This window comes from Pezoporus wallicus, unplaced genomic scaffold (genome assembly GCF_028554395.1).
Source record: "Pezoporus wallicus isolate ANWC-B61680 ecotype Strahan unplaced genomic scaffold, APGP_CSIRO_Pwel_v1 contig_7274, whole genome shotgun sequence".
Lineage (NCBI taxonomy): Eukaryota > Metazoa > Chordata > Aves > Psittaciformes > Psittacidae > Pezoporus > Pezoporus wallicus.
Window position 1 is genome coordinate 625,367 of NW_026637137.1, and position 16,984 is coordinate 642,350.

The 16,984-nt window shown below is 36.0% G+C and overlaps 1 protein-coding gene across 32 annotated transcripts in view; it reads right to left on the reverse strand.

The window, feature by feature from the left end:
- Positions 1 to 97: 97 nt before the first annotated feature.
- Positions 98 to 16,984, reverse strand: part of NRCAM (neuronal cell adhesion molecule) — a 69,226-nt gene continuing 52,339 nt past the window's right edge. For 16 of the 32 annotated variants that reach the window (XM_057403663.1, XM_057403667.1, XM_057403660.1 and 13 more), the window contains 3 exons: positions 15,223 to 15,354; positions 12,239 to 12,317; positions 7,419 to 10,470 (listed from right to left, as the gene is read on the reverse strand). In XM_057403663.1, the coding sequence (XP_057259646.1) occupies positions 8,634 to 10,470; positions 12,239 to 12,317; positions 15,223 to 15,354 (2,048 nt within the window). In that variant the 3' untranslated portion in view covers positions 7,419 to 8,633. Of the gene's footprint in view, positions 2,472 to 3,048; positions 3,107 to 7,418; positions 10,471 to 12,238; positions 12,318 to 15,222; positions 15,355 to 16,984 lie in introns of those variants that run through there. The other 16 variants (XM_057403684.1, XM_057403689.1, XM_057403683.1 and 13 more) reach the window with 3 other exon arrangements.

The following is a 16,984-nucleotide window of genomic DNA, read 5'->3' on the forward strand; positions in this document are numbered from 1 at the left end:
TCTGCCAGAGTTGCTTCATGCTTTTGTCCACTTTGAATTCTTAATTGCATGGTGTATCAGATGTCATTTTTACTGCTAGTGTAAACAGAACAAACAGTGAAAGTTTAAAACCACATTTATTTTTAATACAAAATCTGTTGCACTATTACAGAAGTGAGCCTGTATGTTTACCCCCACATGCACAGATAATTCAGCATCTACAATTAAATAAGAGTAAAACTGTATTTCTCTTTTACCAAAACCATTGGCAAATCCTATTAAAAATGTTCTCTTTGTGCTTTGTAATCAATTTTTATAGAATTAATTTCTTATTTCGGTTCCCATTAAGAAAAATGATCAATGGAAAGCTCAAAGGTGCAAATGCAGCTTAATACAGCTAGCTTACTTCAGTTGTGCTTTACCTACAATATATACACGAAAGCTGCAAGGTGTACGGTCTAAAACAATGCACTGGCAAAGCTCTGAATGGTTCAATAAGGAATCTGCAGTAAAGAAGCAGAACAGTTCACTATTTTGTTTTCACAGCAAAAAAAAAAAAAGTATTTAAGTAGATGCTTTAAAATACCATGCACACCATTGGCTATAGTACTTCTTACACAGTACAACGTAAGCTTTCTTGGTTTATTTGTATGTAACACCTAGAAGCATATAGCATCTACACTTTAAGTGTATTTACAAATTCAACAAAATATCTACATATAAAAAGCTTACTTAAAATTAAACTTGATGCAAGTTATGAAAAACCAATTTATTGGCAAATGAAACTGAGCATTCCTTCAACCATAGGTTGTTATAAAAATTTATATTTGGAGGTAAACTTTTGATTGAAATAGTATGCGAGAAAAGAATTTTTTAACCCATCATGGTAACCTTTTACCACTAAACCGTATTAGCACTTGTCAGATTGAGATCTGTGGTTCCCAGCGGTAACCCCCACACTGCTTCAGGGTGTAGATAATTACAAAGCTGCCATACTGATCAGGCCGGGACACAGCGGGAAATGCACTCTCGCTGGTGTAGCCGGCTAGTTTGGGTGTTTAACAGTTTATTTTACAAGAGCTTGTACCTTGCTGTGTTAGTGAATAATTAAATTTTGGATTTGTTTTTGGTTTTATTTTATTTATAATTTTCTGAGGCCATGAAAACATGTTGTGCTGGACCTGTCTAGAAAGCACTGATTTTATTTTTAAAGGGAAAAAAAAAATCATACTCTTTTCTGTGTAGTTTAAAATATTTAAAACTTTCAATTTTTAGCACAACAGTTTCATAACACGTTTTTTCTTCACATTTTTACTTTATTTGGCAATGATAGTAGTCCGCTAATCACAGTTTACTGCACCAACTGATTTAGTAGTACAGCACATTATGGAATGCATATTGTATAAAGGCACTGAATGTAGTTTGCCCTGTGTTTTCTGGAATATTTTCTCTCATTTTTATATTATTTTTTTTTTCTTTCCATGACTGTACAAATTCCAAAATGCATTGCAATGCGTATCTTTTATGCCCTAAAATCAATTCAATGTATTTTGATGTAAAAATAGAACACTGTACTGCTGTAATACTTGACAGATTAAAAAGGCTATAAAGTAATAGGAGCAAAGAGCAGATAATAGGGTCTCATTAAGCATCAGCAAATGCAAGTGTCATACTTAAATCATTTAGCAATTATATACTGTACATACTGTTCCTAACTGTCTTGCAAAAAAGACATATGATAGCTAGACATTAAGTCACCAATTTCACAACAATGTCCACAAAGACATTGAAGTTCTATATAATACTACTATAACACTCTGACAATGAAAACGGAATTCATATCCAGGGATTCAGCGGAGGACTGCATAACAAATTGTCAAACCATGTTTTTACAGTGTATGTGAGTTCATCTGTGAATTGTGTAGCTTTTTTTTTTCCTTTTTTTTTATCATGCATTTTACTGTATTTTCAACAGGAAACAAAATTACAAGTTAATGTTATTGTTTGTGTCAGTTCCTTTTAAAAAAAAGTAAAAATACCCAAGTTCTGAACAAAATTTTAGTTTTGTCTTTTGATTCATAGTAATGTACCACTTAATGTGTCATTATGCTGTAAACCTGTATTGACCTGCATATTCTCACAGCATTAACCTCTTGTGGTGAGGAGCTCCATTACCTGCATGTTCATAGTAGGAGGAGGAGGATGTACAAGTGCTTTAAACAAATGGAAGATACAAGGGGATCAAGTTCTGTGGTTACACGAATGAATTCATGGCATTTACAGGAGAAGGAGCCTCAGAGCTTTCATTTCCTTCTGCAGGTTCTTTCTCTTTTTTACCACTATATTGTCCAATAAAGGAGCCATCCTCATTGAACTGACCATTTACACCTTCGCCATAGTCAACTAAACTATCATCACTGTCTTCCTTTTTCACAGTTCTGTCTGAAGGTGTCCGGCTTCCTTTTTTTAGAGGTTTATGGTCCTCTGCATCACTGGAGACACAAACAAACAAACAAAAGGAATTAACTGATGTATAATACATTAAGACAAAATCAGCCATGCATGCAGAGTTTATAAAAAGCATGTGTGCAGCCCTATAATCCTTTAGTAAACCCACATCACATTGTAGAGACATATCAATATGATGCAGTTGACATGAATACATGGTGCAGCAATGGTTTAAAGAGAGAATGTTTTCAGTGGAGGGAGGGAGGGGGTTGCAGCTTCTTCTTTTTTTTTTGCCACATCGTGCATGACTTTTCAATGATAAGACCTGTGCCCTTGGCTTGGAAGCAATTTAGATGCAACTGCAAGCATTAAAAAGTGGGTTGTAAAGTTACATAAAATAAATAAATAATTTATTCTCCAAAGTAATGAGCTTATGATGTGCTGCGAAGTTAGTCTGTTAAACTTCTTGATTTCTTTGACTCCTTGAACATGAATGAAGAATGATTCTGGTTAAATGAAACATACCGATTTTTTTTTTTAATAGTATAAAGAAAATAAAAGTGCTGCATTTCAAATAATTTGTTACAAAATGCAGGGCAGACTTGCATTTTTCAACCTTACCTTTCAAGAGACCTACATATTCCATTAAAAGGGTGCAGAAGAAACAAATGAAAATAGCCTAAGAAGAAAAGCAAAGTCCATATCCTGATAGTGATCAGTATTTTATCAATAGCAATTTGCTCTTAAAATTGCTAAAACATTTACTGTATTACAGGTAAAGCAACAATTTAGCTTACAGTAGCTAGAGCTGAAGAGCTGAGAGCATGCTTAGCCTTTTTCATAATTTATCAGATCAACCTCCCTGTCCTAATCTGTAACTGGTAACATGTTCTGATGGTGATATTGCTGATTTGGAGGACAATAGGAAATGGGAAGGAAAGAAAGGGAGGAGAGATCCCCATAGCAAAGTCCTGTGGTCTTTCTCTTGTCAGTGGAAAAGCTGCAATCACCATCAGCATCCTCACATGAATCTGTAGTTGTGGTAGGCTTGCATTTATTGAAAGAGAAATAGGTGGGCTCTTTTTGGAATCCTTTACACTGCACTTCAGTTTCAAGATAAAGATTTCAGCAGCAGCTCCAAAGCATTTTGAATTAAAACCCACTATTGCCAGCTGCACTTCTTTGTGCAAATATTCACCACCTTTTCTTAAATAGAACATATGACTTTATTTGCATGTAGGGTACAGAAGAGTTAGCGATACTTGGTTTTTATTTAAAGACTCCCAGATTACAGAAAATACAGAGAAACATGTATAGAATAGCAAAGAAATTAAAATATATTTTACAATATGCACAATACTAGACTGAATATATTCAGCAGATTATTTTACCTAATACCTAAACTCAAATACCTTAGCTCTTACAAGGTATTTTCTATTTTTTGCTAATTAAGATCTTTGAACACTTGAGAAACCATATCTATATAGCATATAGAAGGTCACACAAATTATATCATTAGTTAACAGATGCCCTGTTGAGAAACATTTCACCATTGCTAGAAAACCACTACACCAGTTTTCCATCAACTTGCTTCTCCTTACCTCATCATCTTTTTTACCTTTGAAGACTCAAAGTTATCACTAAATGAAGTATACCACTATACTCTAAAAGAAGGATACCTTTAATATGCATTTACTTACAAAAAAAGTATACCGGGAATTTTATCCTTCTATGCATACACAAGAAAGAAGTGGTAGGAGTATCTATCTTTTTAACGAGTAAGAAAACTTTCTTGTTTAAAATACACAAAGGCAAAAATTCTAAACTTGACTATATCAGTCTTGACTTGGTTTTCAGTTATTGCTGTGTTTTTATGGCACACAGATAAATATCACTGACCTCCCATGCTCACTGATACTGTAAACATACAGGCTAGTAACATTTAAATGAATGCTACTCCAAAATGTCAAGCATCCAGCAGCAAAGTGAAAATGTTAGAACACTGCAAACACAAACAAACTACAGAGACATTACTGAAGAGAGTTCATTTTGGAAGGACTCTATATTTAAAAGGTTGAAGATAGAATTATGTAAAAATCACACACACAATATAGTTTATCCACTGCCCTCGTCAGAGGGTATTAGAGTCATTAAAATAGGTTATTCAAGCCAAATGAAGACCAGACCCTCACTTTGAACTAGTAAGTAGACATACTCCCCAAATAAAGAATGACCTGCAGTGGTTAATGCTTTCTGGGTAATCACATGAAGTAAAGAACATTGCACATATGATTTGCTGTTTAATTTTAAGTGAACAACTTCATATTCCTTCATATTGCTTATGCCATAATATGAAGGAATGAAAATAAATTAAAATTACATTTGTACCATATTCCAACTGGTCGAAAAACTGTGCAAATATTCTGAAGTGTGACCCTACTCAGTGTATTTTACTAGTCTGAATAATACAGTATATAAATAATACACCATCACTGTATTAAAAATATCCAAACTTTTGTGTTTAATCCAACAAAAAGCTTGATTTCAGTTTTTAACTTAGTTAAATCTGGGTACAGGAACTTCTGCTTTGTTTTGCTGTTAGGGTTTTGTTATTTGATTTTTTTGTAAACAAAGTTTATTTATTAGGCAACAAAGAAATACACAGTTGGTTGCATTGTGTCTGTGATTTTCCTACATTTTAGTAAGGATGCAGTTTCTACTGTCTGCATAACTGAAAACAAGCAAACAAACCTGCAGATTTACCCAGGAGTGCACCTGCACGGAGGTGAGTGCTGGTGTGAGAGCACCATTACAGCAGATACAAAATCAAATCTGAACCTGAGGATTCCCTTTCCTTTTGCACTATTCAGGTCCAGAAAGAAGTTTTGCCAAATCTCTGGCAGTGGAAAAACAAGTGGGATTATCCAGGGTGCTTTCCCCTCGTTTGGGCAAAGGAAACATATTCCATGGCATGATTTATTCCTTATCAAACTGGATTATGACTCTTGTATTAGACAAATATAATGTTTTGGGTAGAAGGGAAAGAAATCAAGGAAGAAAGGAAAAAAACCCAACCCAGAAACCAATCGAACAAAAAACAAGCAGGAGAGGGAGAGAAAAGTGAAGAAATCAATGTTTTGGACAGTACTTTCTTACCCTGAGGTGCAAAACTGAGAAGGAACTCTGGTGCTCTGGGGAAATGAATATATTTTCTGTTTGCTGCCAAGAAGCAAACTGCAAAAGCTGCTGAATTGCATTATTAATATGGATGGCCAAAGAGCTATAGAACACTTCGGGCTGTAGAATATGTAATACTATATTACAAAAACATTTTAAAGCCATAAATTTTGATACAGTACCTGCAAGATTTGCTAATCTTGCTTACAAATGTTCATAAAACTATTCCAAAACGCAACCATGACAGATTGTAATTACTTTCAGTTTTCATTTGTGGTTTTGCTTGCTGACTTCTACACTTAGTGTAATATCATTAAATGAGAAATAGAGTGCAAATTTGGGTTGACTAATATTATAGTGGAAAACTGAAGTTTTTGAAAAGCGTCACACATGCAGTACATACAATTAATAGTGAAACAACAAGTACTGGGAGGGAACAAAACAGGAAGTGAAAATGGGTATAGGTTCTATATTTAGACTAAACAGTCATGAAAGTTAAGTGTAGTGATACTTTTCTATTTGTTTTATTATAAATAAATTCCAAACTAGTGGCTTTTTAAGGATGTAAGTTTCTCAATTAAGACTGACACGTAGAAGCCATTCTGGTAAGTACTCATAGATACCACGCACATTTCTTGCCCTTTTAGTAAGAACAGAATTTAATGTCAAAGCCTCTTCCAAAAGCATGATTACAATATTTTAAATGAACAATTGATAATATATGAATGTGTTTCTTTTTCTTCTTAGTTTAATGAAACATATCAAGCTTACAGCTAACGATTAAGAGATGGAAGAAGTATGGAGGTGACAGTAACGTGTAAGTGCAAAGTACAAACTTATTTTTTTAAAAAGTAATTCCATTTCACAAGCTCATCAGTTATTGAAAAAATATGTACCTTGAAATCTCCTTTCTTCTTTCAACTTTTCAATTTTTCTTCCTTATATATGGGTACATGCAGCAACCAGTCAGAATGGGGAAGACAGTTTTACGATGGCTCTGCAGTCCAGCAGGCAACTAGTTCTCACCAAACTTTGCCACATTCATGGACATGCAAAAAGACTCAATATATGGTTAGCAATATACTACTTTTCCTTATAACACAACTATCAGAAGAAAGGCAGCATAAACCAAACAAAATAGCTAAAGTATTCTGGGTTATTGGACACAGGAGGATGAAAATTGTTGGCAGTAAATTCCTTTTTCTGTGCCCTTAGGTGAACAGCCCAGAAATGTTTAAGTACAAGCAGTCACATAAAGCCACAGAAGTACCTTAAATCAGGGCTACCCTGCACATTCCAGGAGAACCTCTGCCCTACTACCTAACAGGTTTCTGCTCATGCTCCTAAATTGACAGGACTGTGCAGATGAAAGTTACTTTCACTATGCACCTGAATCAATCCAGACTTCAACACAATTTTCTACTTCTCACCCAGCTAAACCATAAGCACATCTATACTAGTTTTCTGTTTTTTCTTCAGCATCTGTAAAACTCAGTCTTCAATCCTGGCAGAAGATGGAAAAGCTGGGAGACTAAGCTCTGCCTTTAAATAGCAATGGGTTGAAAAAAAAACTGTTTTCACTCCATGTGAAAATTTTGAAGAAAAATCTTATTTAGTGAAATTCAACCAACTTCCACATTTGCTGTTTCTGGTGGAATATTATGCAAGGCAAAATCAAAGCAATTATTTAAAAACTAGTGACACAGATGTTCAATAATTAAGTGTTAAAGAAAGCACATGTGTGTAAATGAGGACACAATAAGAACACTGCCAAATCAATTGGACTGTTTAGAGACAAGAATTCTTAAGACATAATCCCTTGCACAAGAGGGGAGCAAGCTCAGATTTACAGTGTTGAGGCACAAAACATTGCTAGGTCACCCTGGAAACACACCTAAACTGCCATAGAACTTGAATAACTACAAGAGAAAAAAAAATACTATTGTAGTTACTAACTATATTTTCATTGTTAATCAACCCAGAACAATAAGGAAGAGTAATATATTATTTAGCTATCTAAGAACTCTCCACCAACCATTTCCAGAAAGTTTCTCATAGCATATCCAAGAATTTCTAGGAAAAATATTATGTGCGTCCGAATGTTAAAGGAAAAAGGCAAAATAAACCACAAAATGTGCAAACATACTGTGTTAACACACTAGCAGTCCTGCTACTGCAGTTGCCTTGCCCTGTTTGATCTTAAGAACATTTTGCAGACTGCAATGAGATGCTAGACTCATACTTCCTGTAAAGTTAACTAAGAAATGGATGCTTTCAGTCTCTCCCTACCCATGAATCTACAGGTCTATAGATGCTGTAATTTCTTAATTTCTCTTGATTTAGGGCTCAGAGTGGAAATTGAGGCTTTTTTATACACCTACACTGACCTGCACAGGAGCTCTAGATATTCTTTAATTTTAATTTAAACAAACATATACTTGTGGTACTTCTTGCATTTCTTGCAGTTTCTTGGTGAAAGCATTGCCTATCCACAATTTGCTATCCCAGTCTTCTACAACTCAGGAAACCACTGGGATTGTACTGCAGTTAGCTACAGAGGTACTGTTTTCCCTTATTATGTGCAGGTATTCCTCCTGTCTCAGGGACATAGTATACTCAGTCATTCTGTGGTTCCTGAAGCACCTGCATTTCCTTAAACATTAATTCCTTTGTTAGATCGATATGGCAGGAAGATCTGATGTTGCCTGGTTCTGCAGGAAATGTTATCTTTGATGAAGCTGAAGAGTGCAAAACTTCAAAACAAGTCCAAGCCATCCCAACAATACTGGGAAGCACAGAAACTGAACGTGACAGAAACCTCCCCTAAAATTGAGAGCTATGACTTCTCTAGAACATCTTAATTAGTCATTAAGATTTAAGTATTTTAATAAATTCAATCTTACTTTAAAACAACTAATTTTCTAAGCATTGAACTTTCTTGTCAGAAATATTGAAGGCTATTCAAGTATAAATTTGCAGGTCTTTCACCCTGCCCAGTTTCTCAGAAAGGAGGAAGCGAATCTATGTTCTTAGAAAGTTCCTCTTGATGGTCTGATGTCTTTCTGAAAATGAGATGTCCTTTTGTACTTGGCATGAAATGACTGTGAGACGTTATACTTTCCCTTCCCTCCTTTAAACTTTGGAGGAGAACGCAAGGAGCTCAGACACTTGTGAGAATAAGAAAATGAAGAGCTTCCAAGAGAGCTCTTTTTTTTCAGCTGACGTAAGGAGTGTTTGTGTTCTGAGAAATCCTTCATGATCTGGACCAAGGATTCACCAAATAGCTTGCCGCCTCTGTATGGTAAAGACAGCAGTTTACATTTTAGATCTAGCGATGAAGCCCAAGGACGTAGCCATATAGCTCTCCAGGCTACAGTGAGGCATGCCATATTTTTGACGGTGAGTGTAAGAGAATCCTCAGCTGCATCATGGATAAAATTAGCTGCAATTTTACACAGCCTGCACTTCCTCTGCATGGCACCAGATGGGACCCATTTCTTTCTTCTGGCTTGTTCTTCCTCCAACCATATTAGTAACGCTCTAGAAGCATAAGTGCTGTAGATAGATACTGCAAGCTGGGCTGCAGCAAGCTTGAAAGATCTTTTAATTGCTTCCTCAACCTTTCTATCAGTAGGATCTTTAGGGAGAGCATCAGTATTAGCAGGCACTGATAATACAGAATCACCAGTAACCAAAGCTCTGTCTACCTGAGGCAATGTCCCCCACAAAACAGCTTTATCCACTGGAAAAGGATAGAGCTTACTCAGGACTGCTGGAGCTTCATGCTTTGCCTCAGGTTTACCCCAGATCCTACAGACAAGATCTTCCACTGCTGAATGGATAGGAAGTGCATTATTTACTTTGCCTTCAGATGGGAGAAACAGTTCTTCTGAAGCACATTCAGATTTGGAAGATTTTAGCATTAACACTCTCTTTATGTGCTTGAACAGGTAATTCTGATTTTCTATGTCAAATTTACGCAGAGGATCTGGCCCTTGTTTGTCTTCTGTAGGGGACTCAGATGACACTTCCCATTCTTCAGGGGATGACTCAACCTCCAAGGCCTTGACAGACTCAGATTTTTCCTTCTCAGAAGCTGTTTGATCCTTTAAACTGTCCATATGGTCAGACTCAAAAGTTTGGGAACTGCTCCCACTAGCTTCCAGAGGAACCACTGGAACTTCTGTAATTGGTACCCTGGGATGCTTTACTGAATGGGACCTAGCCTGTGCCATAGAAGTTATACTTTGTCTGGCTGCTGTCAAAGCATCTTTTAAGACAGTAGCTAACTCAGGCAAAATTACAGATTTCATTAATGAATTCTTGTCAGATTCAGAGAAGTGAGTAGTAGTAGAAGGTCTTACCTTCCTGTGGTAGGAGCTCTGATTGTCTTCTGAATCTGAGCTGTAGTCTGGGGTCTGGCTGAACCAGTGTTGGAGAGAAGAATGCTGCCTTGTCAGCGAGCCACGAACTGAGTTGCAGCTGAGGGGTTGCTGGAAAGGGGATGGCTGTCCTGCCTGAGAATCTGAGCCCTCCTCCAACCCCATTATCTGTTGCTCGGAAGCATGATGTCTAGAGCCATGCCTGCACTTCCATTCGTCTGATCTCTTTTCCTCTTGGCAGAGGGAAGCAGAGACAGAACTAACCCTCGCAAGCTCTGAAGACTGCCTAGCCCTCCTCCTGGTGTAGGAGGTCTCTGATCTGGTGCTGGAGTATTGATCCCCTGACCTTCTGAAGAAGTTGGATCTGCCAGATCTCACAGACTTTGCTTTGGTAAATACAGGGTTTGCTTCAGGAGAATTGGCACAGCTACCTTTTCTTTTCTTTTTCTTGTCCAGTTTCTTTCCTGTCCAAGTAGACATGGACCTGAAGTGATGAAAAAAGTTCAAAATACTCGAATTCCTAGATCTTTCAAAAATCACTTTTTTTTTCAAGGGAAACCCTATACCCTTTTTCCTCAAAGAAGCACTGCATCATGACCAGTTCCATGTGAGGCAGACAAACTGGGAACTGAGCGGCTGCAGTGATGCTGGGCTGCAGAGAGATATCTTCTGTAATCTGACTGGTTGCTGCTGCTGCCCTGTCTCTAAGGAAAAAAGAGGAAAGCCCAATATAGACTAATTGCACAGAAACACATTTTAGAAAGGAGTTTTTGCACATTAAATAGGATGAGCTCTTTCATGTGAACAAGTCTGAAAGCTTGGCATGCATCTGTCCATATTCACCAGATATGAGGTGGGTAAATACATTATAAAAACATTTAATAAAGTACTAAATGATTCTATAGATTAACTGAAGCTACTTAAATATGGAGACATACATTCAAATCTTGCTACAGGTTATACATGACAGCAGACTTGAATAATCTTATTCTACTCCTGAGAAAACATGTATTGAGGTCATATTATTTGTACAATTCTGTATGAAGGCCAGTTTCTGCTGCTGAAGGTTCCACATATCAAAAAACAGTGGAGGAAAAAAGGAGAATACAAAGTGGACTGCCTAGGAAGACTTATACAGTACTTATTTACCACTGCTTCCAAACAATGCTTCACACTTCCTTTTTTATCAGCCGAATTTAATTAATCCATATGCACTTAATGCTGTAATAAAATATTATTCTGAACTCATTAACCTAAGAACAGAGTATAATTATATTTTTTAAATTAAGGAAGAATGAACATAAACTGCTCTCTGGCATTCAGAACTGTAAATCTATCGCAGTCAGATCAAGATGCACAGTTCCCTTATATGAAGAAGCTATGGCAACAGAGTAGATCCTTCTTGAAAAAATTATTTTTTCTATGTACATTTTTAAGTGTCACATCTTCAGACTAACAAAGGGCTTTTTCAATTGTTTTGACACAGGAATACACTGTAAAATTATAACACCCATGTAAAATACAATGGCATTGACATATTTTGAAAATAATAACATTATTTCCTATACTAATGTAAAAATGACAACTAAAATGATGTTTATTTAATAAGCTACACTCGTAATTGTTATATGAATAGACTTGCCAAAGCATGCTTTTTCTTATTCCACTGGATATAGCTAGACTACATTTACAATAAAGGGAGTCAGGAATAAGCGCTGTGTTGCATGCTTTGAAGCTGCTTGTATATTGTACTGAAATACATGAAAGGGAGGTTTTTCTTGTGTGACGTTCCTTCACCTCTGTGTATATAATTGCTTGTTATTGGATTAGGGGTTAGTGCTGGGAGCCATTTTAAATGCATTTGTTTTTCAGTCACGTAACACAAAATTGTCTTCATTAGGCTTCTATTACAAATATATTTTCAAAAACCATAATGCTAAAAGTGCCTTAACTGAAAAGACACTGTATCTGGTACTTTAACTATCTGAAAATGGGTTTGTAAATAAAGATTACTCACTGTGAGACCACTGTGTTTAAATCTTTGATTTCACCTAGTGAATGGCTTATTTAAGCTTGGATGTTTTTGTTGTTTTTTTTTCCTAATGGTGTAGTCAAAATGATATCTACACAACACTGGATACAGAATCTTTGTAAACACACAAAAAAAGTTAGTTCTGAATTAATAAGTGTGGTATTATATACAGCACATGTGATATGAACATTGAACATGAAAAACCACATCAGCTGCTCACCTGTATTCACCAAATGTTCCATCATCTTCCTTCATAGGCTGTATTTCTGGATCAGCATGTGCATCCTCCTTTTCCTTCACTAAAATATTGAAGGAAAGGATCTGTTAATTAATTATATAATTCAAGAACAAAATATAATGTGTCATTCTTCATTAGTAAAATGTTTTCATTTCTAGAACTAAAGAGAAAGTGTTGGTAAACTACTAAAATTTCTTCACTTATGTAATAATAGAGGCATTGTTTATTGAAATCTGAATAATTCAGTTTTCCTTATCCAAGCTTTGCATTTCCTCTTGATACTCCTTTCACATTGGTTGCTAATACTGAATTAGATTCACTTGTTTTCACTGTCAATTTGTATATTTTCGGGGGGGGGAGGGGATGGGGTGGTGGGGTGGGTGAGTTTCATGCATGAAGACTCCAAGAATTTTAATACCTTTTTTAAAAATTATTAATATTGGAAAAAATACGCATGGTCTGTTAATGTCTGCTTTCCTATAACATGATCAAAAGCAAAGCAAAACCACCTACACTGGCACCTAAATTTAACACAGTTATATCTCTTGCATGTCCTTGTTATAGGTTTAGTCGTAGTTTACTGGTGGAAATATATCTGTGCATGTAATTTATCCCTATAAAAAGCCTGTGTAGCACTGTGCCCTTTAGCATGAAACCTGCTCCCACCTAAGAAGCCAGGCTTCTTATAGAAGACATGTATTTCTGTAAGTTAAGGCTGTTGACAGAGTTATATAACATACCGACTTACAGAATTATCTTTACAGTGCTTCCTTTTGCATTTCATTTCTGTTTTTCTGGCTACTACTCAAATCTTTCCCTTTTTAGCAGACAGTTATATAATCCAATACACAACCTCTTATCTTTTTCCCTGGTAGTTTCCACACTTAATTTGTACATCATTAGCTTATGCGCTGTTACTTGAGATTATATGAATCATTCCTGACAGTATTTTCTAACTCTATAATTACTACAACTCATAACACCTTGAAATGTTGTCTCCCTGCCAGAATTTCACACTAACATAATTTATTACTTTATTCAAACCACAGGCAATCTCAAGATGACATGCTAAAATTACGATGAGAAAGACTTAATAACTTTGTGCTTTGCCACTATCTGTGCAACAATACATTTTCAATGACACATATGTATATGCATACATATGTGTGCATTAAAAATGAATATATCTAATAATTATGCAGAAGCAGAAAAAAGGAAGGGTGTAGCAGGAATCTTCACAAAGTAGTGACAACCTTGGAATCCAACTGTCTTCTACACTTTTACTCAAATGGTGTTTAAAGATGGTGGCTCACTCCAAGTCCTCCCTACTCTTTTCAGTTTCATCACTTCACCTGTTTAAGTCTCCTAATTTTTCTTCTGTTTTCTCAATTCTCTCCACAAAGAGTAATTTGTCCTACATCTTTTGCAATCTCATTTTCCTTTTAAAAAATTGAAATATTTGGAAAAAAACAAAGATGACATCTTCAGCCCATCATTCAACTCTATGTAACGTGTTCCTTCATCATCTCTCTGCATTGGCATAGGCAGTTGGGACAGAAGCTTCTCTTACTTAATTTCTGCTGTGACTGTAGATTTTTGCTCTCTCCATAAAACAAACAGATTTGGCATAGTAGAATTCTTGTATTTAATAAAGTGATTTTGTCTTCTTATAAAAATAATTTGCTATGTTAAGTTCAGCTGTAAAAGATTTGCCTATGAAAAGTTTTCAGTGTCCCCTGACACTAGTTTTCAGAAGTGCACTGGTCAAAACAAGTGAGAGAAATTAAAGCACAGTATGGATTAGTTTTCTTCTTACACTTTTGTAAGTGCTTACGTCTTTTTCATGTCCAAACTGACAAGACAACTTTAAGAAGTTTAAGCTGACTTTAAATAAGCATTCTAGAGTTTGGCTAATTATATAATTTCTAAACGTTTGGAGTCTGTAATATAGAACAGATTTTTTTCATGAAATCAATACTGTACATTAAATTTAGTAATTTTGCTTTCTATTGTGGTTAGCCAAGGAAAAAGAAAAAATCAGATTACTCTTTGATGCCCACTAGAAGTTCATTCATATCCACTCATACTTCAACAGCTGTTCGGAGATCCTATCAGTCAGTACTAGGCAAACTGGTTGTCATCATTCTTTTCAAAAAAGCTTTAGTCTATGGACCTACTACATAAACAGAACTGAAAGACTGGGGAAAGATATATGCAAGATACATACATGCACACATACACACATATATGCCTTTCATAATATGTAACCCAGAGGAATGGGAGTTTTGATAAAAGATGTACATTGTATAGTTCTAATTTTAATTCATAAACTATACTTGCCCATTACTAGGACTAACAGCAAAAAAAAACCAAAACCAAAAACACCAAACTCAAACAAACCTGAGTAACTTTTCCAAAGAAGAAACTTTCAGAAGAAAAAACAGCCTAACTGAAGGATGGTAACTTCAAATTTGGCTGCAAAAATGCAGAGGCTGAAGACGACACAGATTCTAAGGAGGGTAATGTATTTAAGAAAAAATAGCATATGAAGGGATTCATTCTATGAAATGCATTCCCAGTACTTTAAAGTAACAGCATGACTGTGATCTGGTATATGTTTCCACACTTTCTGACCAAGTAAATTCTAACTCAGCTTATTTTATTGAGTCAAACCCATCTTCATTAGACTTCAGAAAGTAGAATGTGCAGTACTGGTTGGTGGAAGGACCAAGTATCTCAAAAAAAGCTCAAACATCTTTAGAGAGGTTCTTTTCTTACACTTAAATGGATTGAGATTTTTTACCAACAGGCAGATTGCTCCTGACAAGCCTACCGCGTAAGACTGATTTATTGTATATACAGAGAGTAGATGTAAACCAGCAGCAAATGTAATTTCTCCAGTAAACCTGAAATGTCTTAATGCATTACCAGTAGACAAGTTTTACTCTCATTGTTATATATCTTACCTGGATATTTGCCGCCCTTATTCCTCCTTATGAAGCAAACAATCAATAATATCAAGATCAGAAGAGCAACGGCACACATAAGACCAATGAACCATCCTTGAGTAGCAATGTCTACCTGCCGACTTGCCATTGCTAAAGAATAAAAGAAGAAAAATGAGATGCTTTGCTGCATTTAAATGCTACACTAATTCAGACAAATAATAGCGAGTATACATTGTCCATTAAGGAATAACATTCACCAGGAAAATTAGTATTAAGGAAAATAGTGACACTGTCTTTTGTTAACATTTTCATTATTCAAAATGTTTCCAAGTACACAGTGCATAGAATTCACTCTTGAGTATGTAAGAATTCTGCCAACATTTAAGCTTTGCAACTACTTCACAAAATCTGTGCACATACTATATTGCTTTCCACAAACAAAACTATTCTCAACCATTTTACATTAACTACTGAAATGAAATTGCAAATTATAATTCAAGCAAACATGCTGACTGCATTCTCAAAATGAATAAAAAGCCAATACTCATTAGCTAATGCACTCCCATCAGTCTGAAATGGGGAAACAGATGGGTCATTCAAGGTTCTAACATTCAATTTCAACTGAAAATCAACAACGAAGCATCCTTTAAAGCCTTATTAAGCATCATGTTTTCTTCCCCTCCTCAGACCCGTACCTCATCCTACAATTTACCACAATTGCCATGATTCAGAATTAGTGAGGACAAAGCAATTGGGAAGCCTTTCCTTGTTTCTCCTGTTTCTTTCCAAATGCTAACTCTAACAGCAAGATAACGTAAATGATAAGCAAACTACACAGGAAATAGTACAGTCACTAATAAGAAAACGAATTATCTGTGCAGCCTGGGGACTGAGTCCCTCCCTACTGGTCTCCAACACAATACAGAGATTTTCCATGTGAAGCTTGTGTACTATTCCCCTGTTCGGAAACAGACAGCAGGCAACTGGTGATAGGATTTGCTGTTGGGACAAAGTGGGATGCGTGAAAGGAGTTAGGGATGCATGCTACAGACAGAAGCCATCAAGTGGAGGAATACTGGCATCCATCCAAACCTATCTTGTTCTTTTTTCACCTTCTCCTTCAGCCCCAAAACCCAAGAATTTGAAACCCTGTGAAGAGTGGCTCAGCAGATCTCTATTTAGAAAATTCCACATGAATAAGGAAAGTGATATGCAAAACACTTCCTATGTGTAACTCATACGGCATTTTGATTTAGCTTTTGTTTCTGATTGTGTCTGTTTTTTTTTTTTTTAATGGCTTCATTAGATAAAGTATCAGATTCTTCACAGCACATACATTACCTAGGATTTTAGTAAGAACCAATAGTACTTCAAATCTCAGTTTAATAGACACTTTGCACTAAGAACAGATTATATTTGAGACCTTCAGTCAATCTCTTTGCTTGGATGCTGTGAGTACATTAGCTCTCATGGCACAATATGTGTCGTCTATATCTACTAGGGAAAGTCCTTAGACTTGCTTCCACTGAAGAGGAAGACCCAATGCATGAATACACACAGAAATGTGAAAGTCCCAGAGCCCCATGAGGATTTCCATCTCTCCTTAGAGAAGATCTGCTTTTAAGGGAAGATTCATAAAAACACATCAGGGAGAACCTACTTTTGATGGAGCACTGACTGTTTTCTAGCCCCAGCTCCACGTGATACAACCTAAATTCTTCTCCTTGTAAAACATATTGGATTATGACTGGGAATAGTCCTGTGTTGGTGTACAGATATA